Source organism: Staurois parvus, unplaced genomic scaffold, assembly GCF_062004578.1.
Source record: "Staurois parvus isolate SC_StPar_1 unplaced genomic scaffold, SC_StPar_1.0 ptg000634l, whole genome shotgun sequence".
Classification (NCBI taxonomy): domain Eukaryota; kingdom Metazoa; phylum Chordata; class Amphibia; order Anura; family Ranidae; genus Staurois; species Staurois parvus.
In genome coordinates, this window is record NW_028318430.1 from 3,179,831 (window position 1) to 3,195,222 (window position 15,392).

The 15,392-nt window shown below is 40.6% G+C and overlaps 1 protein-coding gene across 1 annotated transcript in view; it reads left to right on the forward strand.

Annotated features, from left to right (window-relative positions):
• The window catches only part of GABRA5 (gamma-aminobutyric acid type A receptor subunit alpha5), a 282,141-nt gene that overhangs the window by 163,167 nt on the left and 103,582 nt on the right, over nt 1-15,392 (forward strand). The window contains exon 8 of the mRNA XM_089693487.1: nt 4,101-4,253. Within this exon, the coding sequence (XP_089549613.1) occupies nt 4,101-4,253 (153 nt within the window). The remainder of the gene's footprint in view (nt 1-4,100; nt 4,254-15,392) is intronic.

Here is a 15,392-nt window from a genome sequence, read left to right on the forward strand (position 1 = left end):
ATTTTAGGAATACAAGTCTGACAAACAACATAAGGCCCACATGAGGATGGCAGTGCTCAGACCAGGATAATTGCACCCACGTGTAATTCACTGAGCCTACAAGCCATGGGATTCATTATACAAGCTGCTGATAATGTGGCTTTATTCCAGGGTTATTATAGCTAGTATTAGAAACCCATCAAGAATGTTCTGTGCTTTCCACCAGTATAACCCCCCTGAATTGTCAGCATGGCCTTCCAGGGGTACAAGCAGGGTCAATGTCAAATACATAAATGCACCTATCAGAGAAACACGCATGTGGCTTAGAAGACGGTGGGGCTCCCTATGACTGAGTACAAGCAGAGCTGCCAGATGTGTAAGCATTAGAGGAAAGAAAGGTTTAATCCACACGGGACACGTGCTGCTCGCCTCTTAAAAGCCTGCTGCTGTGGTAGCTCCATGCTTCCCTTGGCTGATCTGATTGTGTCAGGGGGGGGGGAAGGAGGAGTGGGGGAATCCTGGCATCACGTGTCTCCAGGTCACACAGACGCCACTTTCTTATATAATAAGACAGCAAGCTCTGGTCAGCTGGGAAGGATATACAGCTCCAATGGCAGCCATCACAGCACCTTACTGCAACAGGCTGCCGAACTTTAAGGCCCAACTCTAGGAAACTTGAAAATATCCCTTCTAGTGGGCTGTCCATACACTGCAAGGATTAATTGCTCATTTAAGTCTAAAGAACTTGCTATAATAAATGTATTTACCTGATCCTCCGTTCCTCTGTGCTGTTAGACTGCTCTTTGCAGTGTCTTCTCACCTTCTCTCCAGTGGTCTACAATCCTGACATTAAGACCATTGCAGGGTCCATAACTCTGCCTTAGACTAGATGACACCAAAGGACAGTCCACTCTGTGGAGCATGGGGGAGTGAAGGATCAGGTATGTAATAATGCATTTACTCTTCCCTAGACTAAATGAGTGATTAAACCTTGCAGTATGGGTGCAGCCCAACTGCAAAGGATAATTGTCATGTTTTAGGGAGTTGGTCTTTAAAGTGTATCTCTGGGGAAAACTTTTTTGTTGTTTTGAATTAAGTGGGGAATAGTTAGACTCTCTGCCAAGTTTTTAAAGCTGTCTGTGTCCCCATTAGGAGGATTCAGCCCACTATTTATACTGATGACCATTGTCACTAAGAAAAAAGTGATGAGAAAAGCAACATTTTAGATTTTTCCTCAGAACAGAGAGTAAGAGGACATCGTCCACAGCGGCCACCCTTCACTCTGGGAGATTTTTGTACCCTAACTTCCAGGTGCTGGACAGAAAGTGTAGGAAACTTTTCCCTGTGGTACACAGGGTGCACAAAAAAAGGGGGGGTTAACCCATTCATACCTTCAAGTTTCAAGCCAAAGGTTTTGTTCATACACACCTTTAAATCAGGATTTCTCAATCTTTTATGCATGGAAGAACCATTGAAAAAACTTTCTGATCTCAAGGAACTCCTGCTAATGATGACACATTGCACTACTTCCATTTTTTCCTTTTTTTTTGACCTGTTAACATTTCTTTAACCCCTTAATGCACGGCTTTGTGTCATGTGTCCGGTGTGATTGACCCTAACAGTGATCACATGATCAGAAGCATGTCCCACTGGTGCCCAATCAGAAGCCTTGAGTCGGTGACAGCTCGGTCAGTGTGCTGGGAGCACAGTATCAGCACACAATCTTATGCTATTGTGGATACATATGTGGCTGGGTGTCAAAGCTTAACTTTCTTCCTGCTGCATTTATGCATTATGTGGTTATTAAGAGGTTACTTTTTTTAAAGTATCACATAGAGAAACTTCATTCATGTCTCTCCATGGCATCACAGTGTGTTGCAGTGCAGTGACATACAATGCCTTTCACAGTACTGCAAAAAGATGCAACATGGCTGCATTTTTCTGACCTGCTATTAGTGGACAGGGGCATATAGAAAACAATTGTTTTCTATGCTCCCTTGTGGTGAATGGCATTTATCAGGTGTGGAAAAACACCAGACATTGTGTGTATGGTGAATGAGCTCTGAGAGGCAGAAATTGCTCAGGAACCCCTAGTAACCCCTGGAGGAACCCTAGTTGAGAAAGGCTGCTTTAAATCAGCTAGGTTTCCATGAAACACTAAGGTTCCTCTAGAGCAGAGGTCCCCAAACTGGGGCATGTGGGCCGGATGTGGCCCCTTACTTGCCTTTATCAGGCCCTTGGGGCACTATTCCTTCCACTGATATGATGCACTATTCCTTCCACTGACACCAAAGATGGGGCACTATTCATCTCACTGACACCAACAATGGGTTACTATTCCTCATGCTGATACCAGAGATGAGGAACTAATGCTCTCACTGACATCAATTATGGGGCACTATTCCTCCCACTGACACCAATGATGTAATTTGTTTGCTCCTGCTGACCACCAAGCCTAAAGCATTGTTTACACCCACCGCTGCCAGGGCATTTTCTACTACCACTAGCCACAGTTCGGCCCCCCAAAGTTTGAAGGGCAGTATACTGGCTCTTTGTTTCCACTGTTTGAGACCCTTCCCTAGAGGTTGCCAGGGGTTCTTTGAGCAAGGGGCAATTTCTACTACTCAGATAAGTTATTACTGAAACCAATAATATTTCTAGCTATCTGTAAGAGGAGAATTATTCCCACTGACCCAAAATGTAGGGAGCATTCTTCTCCTTGACCATCACCCAGTGCTGGGATAAGGTCATCTAGAGCCCAGGGCGACCATGCCAAATTGTGCCCCCCAAGAAGTATAAGCATTATGTATCAGCAAAACCCCCCTCCCCCCAAAAAAATAATTAAGCACTTATCTGCATACTTACCACCTAAGCATAAAGTTCCCCTCCTCCCAGTAAAAATCCACCACCTACTGAAATCCTCTCACCAAGCACAAATCATTGCCCCCCCCCCATCCCTGTATCTCAAATCCTCTCTCTCCCCATATGCCCCAGAAGGAATCCACCCCCCAAAAAAATGTTCCTCTCTACCATATCACCTTTACTAACACAAACCCCTCAAACCCTCCTTACTAGCTCAAATCTTCTTCCCACCTCCCAACTCAAATCCCCTCCCCCCAATCTCCTTGTGGTGCCCCCCTACCTCACATGATACCACAGTGCCCAGGGCAGCAGCCCCTCCTGCCCACCTCTTGCCCCTCCCTGCCATCACACTAATGTGGAGTGTGCAGTTATTTTTATCAATGGACTCCCTGAGATTACAATAATATTTAGAGGGCTCCTCCATATTAGAAAAGTTGAGAAAGGCTGAACTAGACAAAGGCTTCCCATGCAGATCTAAATATCTAAAGTCTGAAAAAGACACACAGATCCAAGCCTTCCATACACTTGAAGATGTCCAACTCAGTGGCAGCATTGGGTAGTTAGAGGTGGTTGGAGACAACGGATGCCAATCACAGCACTACTAAGGTTTTACAGCATGGCAGAAATAAGAAGAATGGAACTTTACCAGTTGACCATCATGGCAGCGTTATTGTCGGCAATAAATGGCAATTCTCCGGTCACTTTTAGTATGAGTAGAGGGAGGAGGTAGGTTACACAGCGAGGCATGTCCACGAGTAGTTCCAGCAAGAAGTCCCCGCAGAAGAGTCCAGGATCAGCACATCAGTGGCAGCGTGTCTGTTCCACCCCTGTCAGTGCGTACTCCACCCGTGTCAGTGCGTACTCCACCCGTATCAGTGCGTACTCCACCCGTGTCAGTGTCTGTTCCCGTGGACAGATCGGGAAGGCTTTTTCCAAGTGCAGCAAAGCCACATCTAGTACATCTGGGTAGGAAGGATTCTGCCTGCACGATGGATCACAAAGAGCAGGACACAGATTGTAACCAGGGATTAGTAAAATACAGAAATCCGATTTTGTACGGGAAAGCATCAGTCATCAATGGATTTTCTAAACCTCATCAAGGCTCTCAGCCGGGCTGTAATCACTTTTCTACGTCGTGGCTTCTCATTTGTTTCTTTCCTATGTGCAGTGGATTGTGTGCCCAGTGTATTTATTCATCATGGAAATCAAATGACAGATTCTTACGATTTTTTTTTTACTGTTTTTTTTTTTCATTTTAGGAGAATACACGGTCATGACAGCACATTTTCATTTGAAAAGAAAAATCGGCTATTTTGTTATCCAGACCTACCTGCCTTGTATAATGACAGTCATTTTATCCCAAGTGTCATTCTGGTTAAACAGAGAATCGGTTCCAGCAAGGACAGTTTTTGGTAAGTCATAGATACACTTCCTGAAAAATAATAATAATAAAAAATCACAGTTCTTTCAGAAAGTCCTATATTTCTCTGTCATTTGGTATATTTTATGTGTAATCAATATAAATAATGACACCGGGTATTTATCTCCTAAACCCTTTGTCCAGAGGTCATTTAAATATATAGGACCACCCCAGATGTAGTTTTTGAATGTGTTGATTTACTTTATTAAAAATAGATGACTACTTTGCATAGCATAGATGTTTCACTCTATGTTTTATTTCCTGTTCTTAGTCTTTTTGCCAGACACCAGAAAAAGTTTGCAGATTAGGAGTTTTGACTATGCTTGTTGCATGCTTGTTGTGGGACAATAAATCAGAAAGCACTGAACAGAGAAGCAACTGGACAACTGGCAATTTGGTCTTGCTAAGTACTTTGCATACCGTAGATACTTTATTTGGCCCTTGTTTTCATCCAGTGATTTTAGTACTCTGCAGACACCAGAAAAAGTTTGTCGATTATGAGTTTTGACTTTGTTTGTCGCATGCTTGTTGTTTGAGAAGAAAAAAATCAGAAACAACTGAACAGAGAAGCAACCAGACAACTGGCAAGTTGGTCTTTCTAACTACTTTGCATACCATCGATGTTTCACACAATTGTTTCAGGATATAAAAGTATTTTATTTGGTAGATTGCTCTGCCAATGCTTTTTTGGCTCTTGTTTTCATCCAGTATTCTTAGTACTTTGCAGACACCAGAAAAAGTTTGCAAATCAGGAGTTTTGACTTTGCCTGTTGCATGCTTGTTCTATGAAAAAAAAAAAAAATCAGAAAGCACTGAACAGAGAAGCAACCAGACAACTGGCAAGTTTGTCCTGCTCAGGGGCGGACTGACAACTCATGGGGCCCCTGGGCAATAGGGAATCATGAGGCCCCTGTGTCCTCTCCCACACCCAAAAAAGCCTATGAAAAAGCCAATGAAAGGTACCAGGGGCATCTTATGGGGCCCCCTACTGACCTGGGCCCTCGGGCAGTGCCCAAGTGCTCAAATGTTCAGTCTGCCCCTGGTCCTGCTAACTACTTTGCATACCATATATGTTTCATGCTATTTTTTCAGAATATAAAAGGATTTTATTTTGAAGATTGCTCTGTCAATGCTTTTTTGGTTCTTGTTTTCATCCGGTGTACTTAGTACTTTGCAGACACCAGAAAAATTTGCAGATTAGGAATTTTGCCTTAGCTTGTTGCATGCTTGCTCTGGGGAAAAAGTCAGAAAGCACTGAAGAGAGAAGCAACCAGACAACTGGCAAGGTGGTCTTACTAACTAGTTTGCATACCATATATTTCACAATATTGTTCCAGGATATAAAAGTATTTTATTTGGTAGATTGCTCTGTCAATGCTTTTTTGGCTCTTGTTTTCATCCAGTATTCTTAGTACTCTGCAGACCCCAGAAAAAGTTTGCAAATTAAGAGTTTTGACTTTGCCTGTTGCATGCTTGCTCTATGAAAAAAAAAGAAAGCAGAAAGCACTGAACAGAGAAGCAACCAGACAACTGGCAAGTTGGTCCTGCTAACTACTTTGCATACCATAGGTGTTTCATACTTTTTTCAGAATATAAAAGGATTTTATTTGGAAGATTGCTCTGTCAAAGCTTTTTTGGTTCTTGTTTTCATCCGGTGTACTTAGTACTTTGCAGACACAATAAAAAGTTTGCAGATTAGGAGTTTTGACTTTGCTTGTTGCATGCTTGCTCTGGGGAAAAAAAAGTCAGAAAGCACTGAAGAGAGAAGCAGCAGAACAACTGGCAAGGTGGTCTTACTAACTACTTTGCATTCCATTGATGTTTTACATTATTTTTTCAGAATATGAAAGGATTTTATTTGGAGGATTTCTCTGTTAATGCTTTTTTGGCTCTAGTTTTCATCCAGTATTCTTAGTACTTTGCAGACACCAGAAAAATTTGCAGATTAGGAGTTTTAACTTTGTTGCATGCTTGTTCTATGAAAAAAAAACATCAGAAAGCACTGAACAGAGAAGCAACCAGACAACTGCCAAGTTGGTCTTGCTAGCTACTTTGCATACCATATGCAGTATTTCACACTATTGTGTGAGGATATAGTAGTATTTTATTAGGTAGATTGCTTTGCCAATGCTTTTTTTGGCTCGTGTTTTCATCCAGTGTTTTAGTACTTTGCCAGACACCAGAAAAAGTTTGCAGATTAGGAGTTTTGACTTTGCTTTTTCCATGCTTGTTCTTTGAAAAAAAATCAGAAAGCACTGAAGAAAGAAGCAGCTGGACAAGGTGGTCTCGCTAACTACTTTGCATAACATAGATATTTTACACTATTTTTTCAGGATATAAAATTATTTTATTTAGTAGATTGCTTTGTCAGTGCTCTATATGTATTTAACTTCTGGCATGAACACTATAGAATCTTGGTGGAATTGTTTTATAGGCTACCTGTACTGAGTAACAATGGAACATTTAGTTGTTTTGGCTTTCGTTTTGAGCCATTGTTCTTAGTACTTTGGTAGACACCAGAAGAAAAAATTGTAGATCAGGAGTTTTGACTTTGCTTGTTCCAGGAAAAGAAAATCAGAAAACACTGAAGAGAGAAGCAAGTGCACAACTGGCAAGGTGGTCTTGCTAACTACCTTTCATTCATATATAATTCACACAATGTTTTCAGGCCATAAAAGGTAGATTGCTCTGCTAATGTTCTGTTTTTCAAATCTGGCACAGACACTGTAGAATCTCTATCCATTTTTTTTATAGGCTACTTATACTGAGTAACAATGGAAAATATTTTTTTTTTTGACACTGACTGTGCTGATCCTGAACTGTTCTGTCAGGCACCAGAAAAAAAGTTTACAGATTAGGAGTTTTGACTTTGCTTGTTGCATGCTTGTTCTGGGACAATAAATCAGAAAGCTCTGAACAGAGAAGCAACCAGACAACTGGCAAGGTGGTTTTGCTAACTACTTTGCATACCATAGACTATTGTTTCAGAATATAAAAAACTTTTATTTAGCAAATTGCTCTGCCAATGTGTCAGAGATGCTATAGAATGTCAGTGGATTTTTTTTACAGCCCACTTGTACTGAGAAACAATGGCAAGGTGGTCTGCAATGATAGGCTCCAGATTTCTATCAGTACTGATTTAACCCATTAACGTTGCCTCCTGGTTGCCCTTTAAGTGGGCTTGAATGCCCAGAAGGTGGCACAGCTTCTTTATCCTATGATCTCTGTGAATAACTCTCACAGCAGTCAAATTATCCGAGCCTGGCCTGCGTGTTACCAATCACAAGTTGTAACCAAGGGCTGTCACTGACAGCTTTCTCAGTGTCCTGGGAGCGCTCAGAGAGTGTGCTCTCAGCAGACAATCCCATGCTGCCATGGGCACATATGTATTTAAAAACTGGCATGGTCATCACATAACCGCTGCTGAATCTTAGTGAAATTTATTAAAGCAAGGGAAAATAATGTTTTTTTTGCTCTCAATTTGATCCATTGTTCTTAGCCCTTTGCCAGCATCCAGAAAAAAAAGTTTGCAGATCAGGAGTTTTGACTTTTCTTGAGACATGCTTGGGACAGTGAATCAGAAAGTACTGAAGAGAGAAGCAGCCAGGAAACTAGTATTTTCAAAAGGTGGTCAGCAATGACAGGCTCCAGATTTCTTGCATTACCACTTTAACCCCTTATTGCTTCCTCCTGGAAGACCTTTAAGTGGGCTATAATGTCCAGAAGGTGGCACAGCTTCTATGTTGTGTGACCACTATGATTGGCTCTCACAGTGGTCACATGATTGGGAGTGACCAAGAGCTGTCAGCAATAACTCAGTTAGTGTGCTATGAGTACTCTATCAGCACACAACTCCTTGCTGCCGTGAATGGATATGTGTGACTGCTGGGCATTAAAGCTCACCTTTCTTGCTGCTGCAATTACACTATATTGCCAAAAGTATTGGGACACTCCTCCAAAACATTGGATTCAGGAGGTCAAATCACCTTTATGGCCACAGGTGTATAAAATCAAACACCTAGGCATGCAGACTGCTTCTACAAACATTTGTGAAATAATGAGTGGCTCTCAGGAGCTCAGTGAATTCAAGCGTGGTACCATGATAGATTGCCACCTGTGCAATAAGTCCGTCCATGAAATTTCCTTGCTACTAAATATTCCACGGTCAACTGTTAGTGGTATTATAACAACGTGGAAGCAACTGGGAACAACAGCAACTCAGCCACAAAGTGGTAGGCCACGTAAAATGACAGAGTGGGGTCAGCGCATGCTGAAGCCCACAGTGCGCAGAAGTCGCCAACTGCCTGCAGAGTAAATAGCTAAAGACCTCCAAACTTCATGTGGCCTTCAGATTAGCACAACAACAGTCTGTAGAGAGCTTCATGGAATAAGTTTCCATGACCGAGCAGCAGCATCCTTACATCACCAGGTGCAATGCAATGAGCCAGCTGCAGTGGTATAAAGCACACCGCCACTGAATTCTAGAGCAGTGGAGACGTGTTCTCAGGAGTGATGAATCACACTTCTCTGTCTGGCAGTCTGATGGATGTGTCCGGGTTTGGGGGTTGCCAGGAAAATGGTACTTGCCTGACTGCATTGTGCCAAGTGTAAAGTTTGGTGGATGAGGGATCATGGTGTGGGGTTGTCATTCATGGATTGGGCTTGGCCCCTTAGTTTCTGTGAAGGGAACTCTTAAGGTGTAGGTATACCAAGACATTTTGGACAATTTCATGCTCCCAACTTTGTGGGAACAGTTTGGGGATGGCCCCTTCCTGTTCCAACATGACTGTGCACCAGTACACAAAGCAAAGTCCATAAAGACATGGATGAGCAAGTTTAGGGAATGGAGGAACTTGATTGGCCTGCACAGGGTCCTGACCTCAACCCGATAGAACACCTTTGGGATGAATTAGAGCGGAGACTGTGAGCCAGGCCTTCTCCTCTGACATCTCCTCACAAAAGCGCTTCTGGCAGAACGATCAAACATTCCCATAGACACACTCGTAAACCTTGCAGACAGCCTTCTCAAAAGAGTTATATTACAAAGAAAATGACAGGTGCATAAATGATGCAGTCCATGTAACAACAGGTGGATGGACAATGTTCCAGATGGGCAAGGGATAATCCAGTAAGCACTAGGGCAGGCTGTGATAGAGTGAAGCAGTACTCTGGAGTAGGAGAACAAAACAGAAGAGACACAGTGCCTCTAAGTGTAGGCTGTAGAGCAATTTATTTGTTAAAAGTAAGTGTATCAACTCACATATTAGTGCAATAAAACAGGCTCATAGGGGTAAGGTGCGGTACATCTGGCGCCAGGTAAGTATGATGTATTTAAAAATTGGACTGCGCTAAGGTCACAAATTGACTAAATACACTGTGCAATCTTTAAAGTGATAACACTGATCAAAATACAAATAAAATATTAATATTCAGTCCCAACATGTGAATAATTGATGCAACGGTGCTGTATCTTTAACAGTGATACTCCATACTGAAATGACAAGTTCTTCACTGTGTTCACACTGATGCCCCACATAGATGTAAACTCACCGTCATTTCATGACCACTTATCTCTAGGTAAGTCACACTTGCTTTTTTTGACTATCCCAGTTTGCAATCTGGTCCTGATGGTAAATATTCCTTCGCCCTTATAACCGTGGTTGCTGGTGGTAACCAATAACTTTCAACTACTGTAGATCTGCATCAATGTCAAGCAACTCCTCTCCTCTACAGGCAGTATTTCGTATTTTCAGCATAAATCAAAACAAAACTAGACATCCCATAGTGTAAAACTGTATAAAACTTTAATATGAGGTCTAGCAATAGAAATGCCACTCACAAAAAAGTGCCTTTCCTGTGAGTGGCATTTCTATTGCTAGACCCCATATTAAAGTTTTATACAGTTTTTTACTATGGGATGTCTGGTTTATCGACCAACTGGTTTATCACATGTTGGGACTGAATATTAATATTTTATTTGTGTTTTGCTTAGTGTTATCACTTTAAAGATTGCACAGTTTATTTAGTCGATTTGTGACCTTAGAGTGGTCAATTTTTGAAATATATAGGGTTTTGTGTTTAGAAATTCACATTTAGGACTGCTGCTATATAAGTATCTTATATATAGTTAATTCTTTCACATATACGTATATTATTAGTTTTTTAAAAATAAGTAAGTGTGATGCTCTTTAGAAGAAGAGAATCCCGGGCTGGTCAGCAGGAGATGCTCAACCTATGCCTTATTAAAGAGCGTGCTGGTCCACGACAGTTCCCACGCATGCTCTAAAACAAGTCATATCCTGATGACGTCAGACACCAATACCACCAGCTCCGGACTTCCTAGAGACCTAGCTGGCTTCACCATCTATGCCACTCCATGCAGCGCCTCCTGCTGACCGGCCCAGGAGCCTCTTCTTCTCCAGAGCATCGTACTTACTTGGCGACAGACGTACAGCACCTTAACCCTATGAGCCTGTTTTATTGCACTAAGATGTGAGTTGATACACTTACTTTTAACAAATAAATTGCTCTACAGTTTACGCTTAGAGGCGCTGTGTTGCTTCTGTTTTTAATCCCAGAAGAGTTGAAGCTGTTATAGCTGCAAAGAGTGGTCCATCTCAATATTGAACCCTATGGACTAAGATTGGGATGCCATTAAAGTTCATGTTTGTCCCAATACTTTTGCAATATAGTGTATGTTAAAAAGCCCTTTGTCAGGACTTTCTCTTTAAGCTATTAAACCTAAGGCTTTCTGCACACTGGACATTTTGATAACTCTCCTAGGCTCTTCCTCCTGGCAGCAGTGTTTTAGCAGAGAAAAAACTTGATTCTTGTAAACTAATGTAATGCATTTAGGCTCGTTTAGGCACTTCTAGGCACATTTAAGCAAACCAAGCACCTGGATGTTAATTCTTTGCATTAGCCAGAATAATAATTTATTCTGTCCATTGCATTGAATTAACACTCAACCTAAATGCACCCAGTGTTAACGTGTGTTTAGACACGTTTATACATGTTTAACCGTCATGCGTTCTTCTGCCAAAAGACCGCTGCACCTGGATGCACTGACTTTGATTTTTTTCTTCTGCCTCTGAACTCCTCTAAACATCTATATGTGCATGGAGACATAAGCTCACATGCAGAGGCATTTGAAGGAAGAAAAAAAATGCCAGATGCCCCTAACAACCACTTTAAAAACGTTCAGTGTGCATGAGGCATAAATAAAATTTTTACCATCCTGGTTTTACTGCTACAGTGTGAATAGACCTGAATAGAAATAGCTAAAATTATAAAATCAGCTAAATGAGAGGAGGGACATACTCATATATAGCCCTGTTTTGATCTTTAGTTAGATTGAAACATTCAAAAAGTGAGATATCTGACAAAATCAGTGTCTTATTTAAACCACTGCTGTTAACTTTCACAGCACCAGAAACAGTGGTTTAGAGCAGTATCTGGTAGCTGTAAAGAAGAAACTGCAGGAATGATTTCAACAAGAAAGAGCTGCCTGCAAGTAATGATATACAGATAGTAACACATGCCTAATGTGCTTGATGTTATTTATTTTTTTAATCCCACCATTCAACTTCAATGATTAAATTTGATCAAAATCTGTTATAGTTTCTTTTAATTAAAACATAAACTTTAAGCTGGATATTACCTTGTTTTTAATTTGATCCACCTCACCAAGAAATAATTTCTTATAAAAAAAATGATATATATATATATATATATATATATACAGTGAGGAACAGAAATATCTGAACACCCTGCGATTTTGCAAGTTCTCCCACTTAGAAATCATAGAGGGGTCTGAAATTCACGTTCTAGGTGCATTCCCACTCTGAGAGACAGAATTAAAAAAAAAATCAGGAAATCACATTGTATGATTTTTAAAGAATTTATTTGTCTTGCACTGCTGAACATAAGTATTTGAACACCTAAGAAACAGCAAGAATTCTGGCTCTCAAAGACCAGTTACTGTGCCTTTAAAAAGTCCATCTCTACTCCACTCATTAATCTAACTTAGTAGCACCTGTCTGAGCTCTTTAAAGACACCTGTCCACCCCACAGTCAGTCAGACACCAACTACTACCATGGGCAAGACCAAAGTTCTGTCAAAAGACACCAGAGACAAAATTGTGGACCTCCACAAGGCTGGAAAGGGCTACAGGGCAATTGCCATGCAGCATGGTGAAAATAGATCAACTGTTGGAGCATATGTTAGAAAATTGAAGAGGCTAAAGGCGACTGTCAGTCTCCCTTGGACTGGGGCTCCATGCAAGATCTCACCTCCTGGGGTATCACTGATAAGAAAGGTGAGGAATCAGCCCAGAACTACAAGGAAGGAGCTGGTCAATGACATTAAGAGAGCTGGGACAACAGTTTCAAAGGTCACTGTCGGTAGAACACTACGCCGTCATGGTTTCAAATCATGCATTGCATGGAAGGTTCCCCTGCTCAAGTCATCACATGTCCAGGCCCGTCTGAAGTTTGGCAATGACCATCTGGAGGATCCAGAGGAGGCATGGGAGAAAGTCATGTGGTCAGATGAGACCAAAGTAGAACGTTTTGGTCTAAACTTCACTCGTCGTGTTTGGAGGAAAAAGAAGGATGAGTTGCATCCCAAGAACACCATCCCTACTGTGAAGCACGGGGGTGGTAACATCATGCTTTGAGGGTGCTTTTCTGCGAAGGGGACAGGACGACTGCACTGTATTAAGGAGAGGATGAATGGGGCCATTTATTGTAAGATTTTGAGCAACAACCTCCTTCCCACAGTCAGAGCATTGAAGATGGGTCGTGGCTGGGTCTTCCAAACTTGACAACGACCCGAAGCACACAGCCAGGATAACCAAGGAGTGGCTCCGTAAGAAGCATATCAAGGTTCTGGAGTGGCCTAGCCAGTCTCCAGACCTAATGTGGTGGTTTATGTAAGGATTTATTCTATTTATGAAGGGCGGTGTCCCTTTCCCTTAAATGAAATATTACAGTGCCTCCAGCCGTTAAAATACGGCAAATATTTAGTAAACCAATAATTTGGACACCTTGATAATTTGATCACCACTTATTATTAGACCTTGAATTCTTTTAGCCAGTATGATTTCGTACCATACACACAAAATTTGCCTTATAATATATAAGTATAAAAATTTATTTATGTACAAAAATTACATATATATTAACACAAAACCCAAAAGACTGGTGATGAATGAATACTGATACACACGATCAAAGATATACCCTACCAATTTCATACACAATATAATGTTTCTAAATAATGGAAAACAATACAAAAATTTTTCTAGATGATAATGATTAAAAATTAAATTTATTAATAACTAATAATTTCGAGTATCTCAGAGGTTATTTTCTCACAAAACGTGGCCATAGGATTGGAAGAAGATATTCTCTGATAAATTATACTCTAATTACTAATATTTAATAATTTATAAAATATGAAAAATTTGTAATATGACACCAACAATATCTAACAGTAATACGGGATCTCTCTCTATATATATATAAACACCCAATACAGCTGTGATCACTCTAAGGTAATTCTATTACTCTACACAACAGAGAAAATATGCAATGCAAAAATGAAATGGACAGTCTCACCACACCCGGAATTCAGACTATGAAACTTTCCAGTGGATCCAGCTGGCAATGGTACGCCTTCAGAGATGACCACAGGGGGAAGTGAGATATAGTTCAATAGTGTAGGAGAATGTAGGAAGTTAGAGATTCAGAGGTTTAGAAATTTAGTAAAGTTTTGGAAGTTTGAAAAGATGGAAGAGGGGATATTCAGCAGAGATGTTTCTTCAGATGTCTTCAGATTCTCTTTTAGTGAGGGTTCTTCCAATCAGTTTTTTCAATGAGGTTTTTTTTTAATAAGTTTTTCTTTTCTAAATGAGGTGCATGGGTTTTTATACTATCTAACTATTGTTCTAAGAGACCCTCCCACCAGGCTTTTTTGATTGGCTGGTTGAGAAATGTATGTACTTAAGCTATCTCTCACCTGTCCACTAAGTGGCAGTCAGAGCTCATAGAACAATTTGAGTATTTATGATGACTCATACCTCGGGTGGAACTCAAGGTGATTTTAGGTATTAAATATACGTCTTATTCGGGTATATATAGGTGACCATACCTATAATATTCTAAATAGGAACCATGGAATATATGTGTATATTCAGTTATTCATTTCCCTGAGATACAACTTGTGTGAAAGCATTTGTTTCCTGATAAGACATACAACTAATGCTAATTCACAATATATCTTATTTTTTTCTCATCTCAATACTCAAGTTAGTGATATACAATCCCCATTCAGCTGAATATTTTGTGGTGTGTGAAACATATTCTTTATAACATCCATTGATACTATGCTTTTTGGTAATATCTCCGTGGGTAGATATATTCAATTCTTAGCCTTATATGTCCTGAATTTAACCTTTTTGTTTTAGAACCAACATTTCTCATGGGTAGGGAAAGACTCTCTGTTTACCTGGCTATTGTGTTGGAGTCAGAGTAAACAACCATTTATACTTTCAACCTTAGTGGATAATAGCATATTGTGATAGTTCGAGAGGTTTGTAGGTTCATCACACTCTGCAAGGTTTAGGTAAAATTTCAACCAGTTAAGTTCCCGTCTCATCATTGTCTTTTAGTTATGTGTGATGACTCAATGTTTGAAGGTCCAATGTCTCATCTGGCTGTCTGTTTAACTTTTGTAGATGTATTCAACTCAACCCCAATATATAAACAGTATTTGTTGACATATATACACTTTAGTTTAGCCTTATAGTCACCAGCCTAAACCTTAGAATTAAACCCCCTGTGGATAGGCAAACAGTCTATTGTCTCTAGGAAAAAATCCCTTCACCCATTATTTACATTTCTTAGCTGGAGGGTCATTCGAATTTTCAACCAAGACAAGTTAACCCTTAGCAGATGGCTAAGCTGGTTTGCTGTCAGAATTAAGGTTATGTTTTGATAAATAATTTCAAAAGTCCACAACAAATCCCCCTTTTTTGGGGTACAGGCACGTATAGATGGGTGTCTGTATCGCAAACCATGAGTGGGATGTTTGACTAGGGTGACCGTTCGTCTTCTCAGATGGGGTGAA